This window comes from Notothenia rossii, assembly GCF_949606895.1.
Source record: "Notothenia rossii genome assembly, chromosome: 10".
Taxonomy (NCBI): Eukaryota; Metazoa; Chordata; class Actinopteri; order Perciformes; family Nototheniidae; genus Notothenia; species Notothenia rossii.
The window spans coordinates 58,342,927-58,352,656 of record NC_136908.1 but is presented as its reverse complement, the minus strand read 5'-3'; the positions used below and the strand labels follow the sequence as shown (position 1 = coordinate 58,352,656).

Sequence of the window (9,730 nt, the reverse complement as noted above, 5' to 3'; positions counted from 1 at the left end):
TTCAAGTTGAGTGATGAAGACATGAAGACCATGATGAGCTTCAACGAGAGGAGAGCATTCAAAATGGAATGGTGAGTAGACAGGGATCAAACAGAACAATATGCAGAGAAGAATCTAACGAGGTTTACCCAAACACTGATTGAGTTTAAGCTACTTGTACTTTAAGTATTTCCTTCAATGCTACTTTATACGCCACTATATTTTGGAAGCCAGTATTGTTCTTTTTGTACTAGTTACTTCAGATTCATATTATTAGTTAATACAGAATATAATTACACATATTACATTACATTTAGCTGAAGCTTTTATCCAAAGCAACTTACAATAAGTGCATTCGACCAAGAAGATACAAACTTGAAAAAAACAGAATCATATCAGGTTTCATAGCCAAAACGTTTCAAGCGCTACTCAACTGGCTTTAGATAAGCCAGTCCTTTATTAGTATAGAAGTGCTTTGTTAGTAATGGTATTACTCAAAGTGGAGTAAAAAGAGATGAGTTTTCAGTCTACACTATGATATATTATGCTAGGTTAATGCATCCAGTAGCAGTTTAATTTAAAAGAAATAGCACGAGGTGTTTCAGCTGTGATGAACATATTAATGCATAATATATTAAGGGCTTTTTACGCACAATAAGTACTTTTACTTTTAGTGTATCAGTTACATTTTTATGCCAATACTTACATTATAACATTTATTTTTACATTTGGTATTGCTACTTTAGCAAAAGTCTGAGTACTTCTTTCTTCACTGAGGGTGTGATGTTAACGAGTTAAAGAGTTGAACTATGATGTAACTGAACCCATTATCCCTTTCTTATGTAAAGTGTGTTCCTCCTCCTCTCTTCTCCACAGGGCGACACATCACAAAGACTTCCCTCTGAATACAGAATACTAGACAACGTGCTGAGCTTTCTGTTGATTTAAAATCTACACGCTGACTCATCCACATCATGTTTTGCTAGGATTTGATGATTAATTTGACTTATGATTAATGGGGACTACCCTTTACTAATTATGCCATTACCTTAGGGTTAAATACCTGGATCACTATCGACGCTGTGCAGAGGTGAAATAAGTACTCGGAGTAAGGTCGCCATATACCTGTGTATACATACTCTGTTTAAGTCTTTTATTTAACATGTTCCTCAAGAATAATGTTTTATCGGATACTTTATACTCAACTATAATGTTGCAGCTTGTAAATAAACTTATTTTCATACATATAAATATTGCTGTGTAGCTTGTGAGTTTAACTCGCTAATCAATAAAGCATTATCTCAAAAGTAAATTAATGTGATTGTTTGTTGATTATATTTTGAATTTGAATCTTTTAATAAATAAAGCTGTAAAAAAAAAAATCACTTTGTAGGAAGTTCAAAATGTCCATCTGAAGGTCCGGCGCACAGAAGTTCTCAGTAGGCAATACAATAGGACTAATTAAGATTCTATTTAGTAGCCTACTACTTTTGGAATATGGCCCAAAATGAAACAGAAACTAGTAAATAACCTATTACAATATTGGCATTTGGGTTAAACGCTTGTATGAGTTCATGCTTAACTTCCCTCTATGAATCAAACACACGAGCTCGGCTCATTTCTCCAGAGAACGCTGAACTTTTCTCCTCGTTGGCAGTTTCAGCTTCCTGCATTCCAGAAGGATAAGACTCTCTTTGTGTAAACAGACCTAATGTTACTCTGTCCCGTTTAAATACAAACTAGTAGGGAACAGCTTCATGACATTTCCTTTACTACAAATACAAATATGGAGCATTACATATATGAGAATTCAAGTGTCGCTATGTATGCATGCGTGCACGGATGTTTATTACCTGGCTCACTGTGAGCTTCTGACCTCTAGTGGTCACAGAGAGGAACACACTTCCCCTGAGTGTTTTCTTCTCAGCTGTGCAGAAAAACATTGCAGCAACTTGTTTTATTGTCTCCCACAGGACTTTATTTTAGCGTCTTACAAGTGGGAAGTGAAAGCATTGATTTCGTAACAGGAAAAATAGCGTCATGTATGACTCACGAATAAAGTAAAATAAATACTTTGTCATCCCAAAATGAGTGCATTAAGTTCTGAATTTTAAACCGACAACAGTGCTTTTAAATTAGCGTAGCGACATGAGCAGTGGACTTAAAACAGGAATTTATCTTTTCATTTACTTATGAGCATTTACTCATACATGTGCTACATCAGGTTAATCTACAAATATACAAAGAGCATGATTTTATAAATTGTTGTTTCAAAAATAGATGAGAGCAGTTATTCAGTTTGAAAATACAAATGTAGTTTGTACACAGTTCTTCAGTAACATAAAATGACACGCAAATAAAAAATCATTTAAAAGCAAACTAAGAAAAAAATACCAGGGCCCTCATTTTGTATTAAGAGGCTTTAGGAGTGTGTTTCAGTTAGACAAAAGTGATCACTAAAGAATTCAAAGTTTCTCCTGAGAGCAACACATTTGAACGTTTTGGTAAGGCTGTACTAAATATCCAAAACGCTCTAAGGACAAAGCAGTGCAGTGGGTGGAGACGCTCTGGTGGAATTCATCTATTCCAGAATCAAGCGTGGAATGGATAGTCCTTGTGCTTCAAGCTCCTATTGGGGGAAAAACATAAAGAAATGGGAGTTTTATTTGACATCTCCTCAACAGTTTGACGGTAAGAAACACAATATAAACAAAAGTTCTCACCCTTGCATTGGACAGACTCTCCAGTTCCTGTTGAAGCCTACTATAGTCTTCATTTCCTCCTCAGTGAGAACAAAGTCAAACACCTGCAAGAAGATTAAAACAGCGTCTTTACACACGAGCCGGAAAGAGGGCTAATCCTGGAAAGCATCCGAGTTAGTTCTCGGCTCAGTACCTGGAAGTTCTCCTGAATGCGGCTGGGTGTGATGGATTTGGGGATTGCGATCACGTTCCTCTGGATGTGGAAGCGGATCAGGACCTGCCGCAAACATGTGAACAGATCAGGGGTCAGAACAGAGAGGCCCACGTGCATCACGAGGAAAAGAGGAACAAGGAAAATCACTTTTTAAAGCGTGTGTGATTGAATGTCTTATTTATTGGAGGCAGTGCTGTACCTGAGCAGCAGTCTTGTTGTGCTTCGCAGCGATGGCTTTAATGTTGGGGTCTTCCAGCAGAGAGGGGTCCTCAGGTTTAGCCCTGAAATATACCAACTGTTTAATTTACAGGACCGGCACATTTTGCATTATTTTTCTGTAATTTAAAAAAGGTAGAATAATGGAAACACTTTGGCAAACTTTGAATTAACTTAAAGAGAAACAACCCTCATTAAAAAAAAAACATGAATATGTGTCCCCGGTGTTCCAGGGAACTCACCAAGTGTCAGAAAACACAACCCTCTCTATTTTCCTCCATACCCAAATCTCTTAAAAAGGGGCTGCAACGGATCTGATATAGACTGATCCAGATTTGAACACTTCTATGACATCACAGAAGTGGCGCTACGGCTATTGGGCCAACTCCACCAATCAGGAGGAGACAGCCATGGACATTGCCGTTCGAAAGCGCTGGAGACGCTGTAGTACATATGCCAGGCCTGTAGATGGTGCTGTTCTCACAGAATCAGCCCATGCAAAGACAGTGTTAAATTGAGCAAAATGAGGAATGGCTAAAATGCATGATCTGTTTGGTATTTTGAAAAATAAAAAGTATAAATATGCCTTATATAGGTATGGTCCTACACTATATTATTCAAATATAGCATGATAGGTCCACTTTAAAGGGGCCCTATTGTGATTGTTTTCAGGTTTCATATTACTATTTAGTGTCCCTAGTGTGATATGTTTACATGCTTTAATGTTAAAACAATTGCTTTATTTTACTCCTGTGCTGCAGCATTGTGTCATTTGTTACTGAAGTAAACAAAGGACTCCAATGGAGGCAATCAAAGGAAGTGGACAACTCCAAAAAGCATAATAGGACCCCTTCAACACCCTTATGGGTGTTTTTTCAAAAATAGAGAGGAATAATAGAGTTTTTAAGACACCAAATCATCTATTACAAATAAAAATGTCTAAACCAGGCAGAAAAAAAGGTGATTTCATAAATCTGGACATAATGTGCCCCAACAAAGAGGAACTGCAGTCGGTCACAAGTTGAAGCTAACTCAAGGGACATTACATAATACTGATTCAGCTGAGAAGGGGGTTTGTGTTATTTTCAAATCAAATCAAGTTTTATTTCTATATACATTTTTAAAAAGATTTTGGGTCGAGCCAAAGTGCTGTACATACAATAAAAACACTTTACAATAAAAACACTTTGCAACAAATACAACAGCAAAAATAAGAAAATCAAACACAGGGAAAAGTCAGGAGTCGTGCTCCGCTCAGACTAGAAGGCCAGAGAGAAGAAGTGAGTTTTAAGTGTAGATTTAAAAACCCCTAGGGTCTGGGCCGACCTCACATGGAGGGGCAGACTGGGGCCAGCTGCTGCGAATGCTCGGTGCGCTCGGGTTTTGAGCCTGGTCTTGGACACCATCAGCAGCAGCTGGTCAGCCGACCTTAAAGCTCTGGCTGGGGTGTAGCGATGGATGAGTTCTGCTAACTAAGCCGGAGCCAGCCCATTTAAGGCTTTAAAACAAATACAATTTGCATTAATTTTGATACTCAACTCACCAGGGTCTGTCGGGGGAGCCCAGGGGACTGTAGGCGGTCACGGAGATGCCCTGAGAGTGGCAGAAGGCGATCAGCTGGTCCTGGGTTAGGTACGGGTGGCACTCCACCTAGTGGGACAAACACACAACTCTTAGCATGCACTGCTGTGTAAAGGTTTTCGTACATTGAATCAAATCAATCTTTATTTGTATAGCCCAATACAAACACAACACATTTGTCCGTGGGCTTTACAGATTAAACCAAATAACATTGTAAATGATGGAGTTACAGCAACATGAAAATACAAGATAGTGTAAGTAATACAAATAGAAATACAAAACAAACTAAGATAACAACAAAAGACAATACAAATAAATAAAACATTCAAATTAAGTACCATCAAAATCAAATCAAATGAATACCATAAAATGTGAGCTCTAACCAAAGGCTTTGTTAAAAATGTATGTCTTCAATGCACTTTTAAAAGTTTGGACACTCTTCTGCCTCTCTACATACATATGGTTTGCAGTGGCATCAAACTGCCTACTGTACCCATAAGGCATCACTCTTATTGAGTATATGAGAGTACTCTTTCTGGAGGGCTAAAGGAGAATGGGGCTGTAATCGAGTATAAAACAAGACAGTGATGGTAGCTGTGATAAGCAGAAAAACTCTAAGGTCAGCTCAGCTAATGTTCCAGCCGGAGGGAAGCTGCTGTGGCCCGTTAGGAGTTAACAGGACATTTATTCCTCAAACCCGATTGGAGGAGACAGATGATGCCATTAGGGCCCCTTGCCCTTTCAGTAGGGGTGCAACAGATCACAAAATGCACGGTTCAGATCCTATCATTGTTTTGAGTCACGGATTGGATCATTTTTTATTTTCCCATCTTTAATGGCTATTTAAGAGACACTGAAGTGATTAGGATGTTTTGTTTGTTTGTTTGTTTTATAGCTTCTTTTTGAAGGTAAACACATCATAATCCCTATTAAAACTAATTCTGCTGTTGAGGTTTACTCTTTACTTTGTACATACTCTATATTAACAGCATGTCCAATAGGTATATATTTATTAAATATATGTCTGGTGTCAACAATCCTACAATACTTGAACTGTATGCAGTTATAGACATGACATGGCAATTTGAAATAGAAGTCTCACATATTTTTATTTTCTATTATATGTCTATACTGTAGGCCAGGGGTCACTGGTCACTGGTTACGGTGCCGCGTGCCAATGCTGGCACGCGGCACCGTAACCAGTGGCACACTAGGAATAAGTGGAATAAGTGTGCAAAATATTTAAATTGTATTTTCGGATCCTGAACGCGAGACCGCCGCCAGAGCGCGTCTCCCGTTACCTGCAGAAGGAAGCCATGCACGTAACGCAGCCCCGCTCTCTTTAACTCCAGGTGACTTTCTGCCGCTTTCCTCCGTGGTGCAGTGCTGATCGTTTCAACACGGAGGAAAGCACTTCACAAATTGCAGTACCCATAAGGAGCTGTACAAATGCCGCAGTTTTTGCGTGGCTGTGTATTTAGTTGAAAGCCCAGTGGCGATCTGCTCATCTCTCATCGACATAATATGCTACAAAGGGCGGACTGGCCATCTGTGTGTTGAACTTTCCTGTCGGCTCCCAGACCGTAGTCGAGGTGGGCAGAAGCAACAAGCTTCAGGTTCAATAACCCACTTTAGAGAGAGGCGAGCTCTTCTTGGGAGGCCGTTGCATTTATTTAGCTGTTCTTCTGTTTCACAAAATACATCACAGACCTCTGTTTTTCTGCTTTCCCGTTTCACTTCCAGAAACACGCTCGCTCACTGTCGCTCTACCGTCCACAAACACATGCACAAGCCACACCCCTCTCTCTCTATCTCTCTCTCTCTTAAAGGGACAGCGATCTCATCTCACTCTGCATGACCCGACGCGACCCTAATATCATAACACGTGTGCTCTGGAGAATCACAGAACGGACGATCGTCCTTATTATTATGCCGTTTAAACCAATTACTTAAAGTTGTTTGTTAAATTCGGCATCGTGTATGTTGCGACACTGCTCCCCCGCAGCAAGGCTCCCCCGCCCTCCTGCGGATAGTTGACGAGCGTTAAGCTCCTCAACCCCCCCCCCCCGTTGATAATTCTCGATAGTTGGCACGCTGATAACAATTTTTTTTTTAAAATGGCACTTCATATCAAAAAGGTTGCCGACCCCTGCTGTAGGCTATCATCAGAAAAATCCCGCATAATACTAGTTGGCTTAATTGATTTTTATGTCACTCCAAAAAGGGTTAAGAAAGGGGACAGAGCTCGGGGTGAATGAGTGTTTTTCTCCTGAATATGATTGGTTGAACAGCTGTCTTAGTGTACCTGGTTGTTGGCCGGCCTGTATTTGAGGCCTGGCTTGTTGAGAATGGCTTGAATCTGCTCCTTGTTGAAGTTGGACACGCCGATAGCTTTCACCAAACCGGCATCCACCAGCTCCTCCATCGCCTGAGAGAATTAAACAAAAGAGACGCCCTTTGATGACTTTCGGTCTAGAGACTGAAAACCACACATAATACCGTCTGTGTCTTTTCAAAAAGCCACAGCTATACTTCGTCTCCACTCCCTCATACTGTATATCTCAGTTCTTTTGTCTCATTGTAAACCTGCACTAGTCTTAACTTGTCAAAACCCGACTTTAATGTATCCTAACGCTCCCCTTTCCTTATGACTCCCACATGAACAATAATATCTTAACATTAACAAATTGGTCTTTAAACAAATTCGATGACTGTGGTTCCACATCATGAATCAGGTTTGTTATGCTTATCCCAAACAGGTTTTTACCAGTTAGTTTAGACCGAAACAAGGGAGTGTTTTTTTTTTTCTTTTTTACCGTACCTCCCATGTCTCCACGAAGTTAGTGTCGTCATTGATTGTCTCTCCGGCGCTGTCCAATGGAAAAAGATCCTCGCCAGCCTGTAACATGACACAACATAACCATTGCATCGAGAATATGGTGGCTTTATCATAGATATATTGAAAGATAACACCTGAATCTCGAGCACACTTATATTTCCGAACACATTTGACAATACCTTGAAACCCATGGGCCAGTGTATCAGATAGAGATCAAGGTAGTCCAGTTTCAGATCACTCAGAGTCTTCTCGCAGCCTTTTCTGACCATGGACTTCTCGTGGAAAGTGCACCACAGCTGTGAAAGTCGAGGACATCCATTAAAATCACAAACAGTCAATGACTGGCCTATTTGTTCAGGAAATAATCAAAAGGGCATTTGTTTGTACATTATTCCGCCACGCCTCACCTTGCTAACAATGAAAAGGTCCTCTCGCTTGACAACGCCATCTTTGATCGAGGTGTTGACACCCTCTCCCACTTCCGACTCGTTCTGGTACACGAACGCCCCGTCAATGTGCCTGTAGCCTGCCGAGATGGCTGCTTTCACCGCCTCGGACACCTTGCCGGGGGGAGACTAGAAAGCACAGAGATGGTTTGTGGTATAACATGTGTAACTACTGCCCATTAACACATACGGTGCTATAAAAGATCCAGGGTACATACTAATGTTTAAGGTGACATTGTTTCTCATCTAAAATGGAGTTTAAGCTCCTTGTCTTGCCTCCCTTTTTGTTATTATGATTTGGATAAGATTACATGAGAAAGACTATAAGTGACCTCACGGTGACATGAACTCTGCAGTGACAGCTCACTGGGACCAAATCCAAGTCATATTTTGGAACATTCATAATACACAACATGTGGTAGGAGAAAACCCATGTCATATTTCTCGATTACTAATTACCCGTTCTGTTTTATTTTTGAAGGATAACTGCACCTAATTGTTTCATATTTCACGGATGAAAATCCCAAATGCTGTGAAGCAGAAACCATCTCAAATATCTGAAGGTAATTTTAAACAAAACCTCGCCTAACAGTCATTAAATCAAAGGAAATTGGTTGTTTTAAAAGTAAACCAAGCACTTTAAGGATTTAGTTACATGAATATCAGTGTCTGCAACAGCACTTGTATTGACATTTACGTTGGTAATACTTAAATAGAAACAGTTCAGTCTGGAGTAACTTTACCAAACAGGAATTGCACATATTTCTAGAAACCTGCAGCTGTAGTAAATTAGCCCATTAGCTAGTGTACAAGCTACATAGGTTATGTAGTTTCAAAATGAAAAACTGCTCTGATTTATTTTTGAAACAGGATCTTATTTGACCAACATCATTTGCACATGGTGATATTTCTAGAAACCTGCAGCTGTAGCCCATTAGCCACGGTTTGTATCACTAATTCTACAAAAGTGCATAAAAAGAGCAGCCACAGTCTTAAAATGCAATACAATTACTGTCGATCTTGAATTGGTAAGGATGGCAAGAAAAGTGAGTTTTACCGAACCATTACGCAACATTTACAGTGTGTTAATTCATGCTGTTGGCACCTAGCTTACTTAAAAGGTTAACTATTAACTAACGCTGGGAAGGACGATGTAGTATTTAAAAAATAAACTCACCTTCCATGTTCCAAGTCCCATAATGGGCATTTGGGCACCGGTGTTCAGTTTGACGGTTGTTGCCATTTCTCCAAAAGGACGAGCTGGGCCTGAATGCAGCTGTAAAACTGTCAAGTAGAGAAAAGCTAATGAAGACGGTTCAGACCATGGCGCTGGTTCAGACAAGAGCAGCAGAACAGTGGCGTAGTCGATCGATTGGTAATGCCTTTCAATCCACATGCGCGAGGCCACAGCGTGAAACAACCGAACTCCTGCTAATCTGTTTTATTAGCCAGCTCCAATTCTAAACATAATCATACTTTGGGAATCAACAGTGGTAAAAGATAGGTAATAAGTAAAACTACTAGACTTTAAAAACACAAGATATACTTTAATCATCCCAAATTGGGAATTGTTTTCGTTACAGGAGCATGTTAAAACAAAAGCATTACATATCATTTCAAAAATACAAAAGAGTAGAAAATAAACTAACATAAAATAGAAACATTTAAAAGTAGAAAATAAAACAGAACTAAATAGTAATATATAGGCTATATATTTTTACTTAATTATTTAAAGATATTCAGCTACAAGTCT

The 9,730-nt window shown here is 39.6% G+C and overlaps 1 protein-coding gene and 1 long non-coding RNA gene across 2 annotated transcripts; one reads left to right on the top strand and one right to left on the bottom strand.

The window, feature by feature from the left end:
• Positions 1-1,291, top strand: LOC307021977. The gene is made up of 2 exons (XR_013803290.1): positions 1-71; positions 856-1,291. It is a non-coding gene; the product is annotated as an uncharacterized lncRNA (long non-coding RNA).
• A 1,068-nt stretch (positions 1,292-2,359) lies between these two features.
• Positions 2,360-9,330, bottom strand: LOC307021976 (aldo-keto reductase family 1 member B1-like). Its single transcript, XM_079654537.1, has 10 exons — positions 9,155-9,330; positions 7,939-8,106; positions 7,711-7,827; positions 7,514-7,591; positions 6,998-7,120; positions 4,655-4,761; positions 3,095-3,176; positions 2,875-2,958; positions 2,703-2,785; positions 2,360-2,608 (listed from the first exon to the last, which is right to left on the bottom strand). The coding sequence occupies exons 1-10, from the start codon at positions 9,218-9,220 to the stop codon at positions 2,572-2,574; spliced, it is 945 nt and encodes a 314-aa protein (XP_079510663.1). The 5' UTR covers positions 9,221-9,330; the 3' UTR covers positions 2,360-2,571.
• Between the last annotated feature and the right edge of the window lie 400 nt (positions 9,331-9,730).

What these genes read in the sequence shown, in the direction of transcription:
- LOC307021976 (XM_079654537.1), bottom strand. Translation starts at nt 9,220, where the DNA reads ATGGCAACAACCGTCAAACTGAACACCGGTGCCCAAATGCCCATTATG. An exon ending in TGGGACTTGGAACATGGAAG is followed by an intron (nt 8,107 to 9,154) that starts GTGAGTTTATTT and finishes TGTGCTTTCTAG; the next exon opens with TCTCCCCCCGGCAAGGTGTC. An exon ending in ACTGGCCCATGGGTTTCAAG is followed by an intron (nt 7,592 to 7,710) that starts GTATTGTCAAAT and finishes GTCATGTTACAG; the next exon opens with GCTGGCGAGGATCTTTTTCC.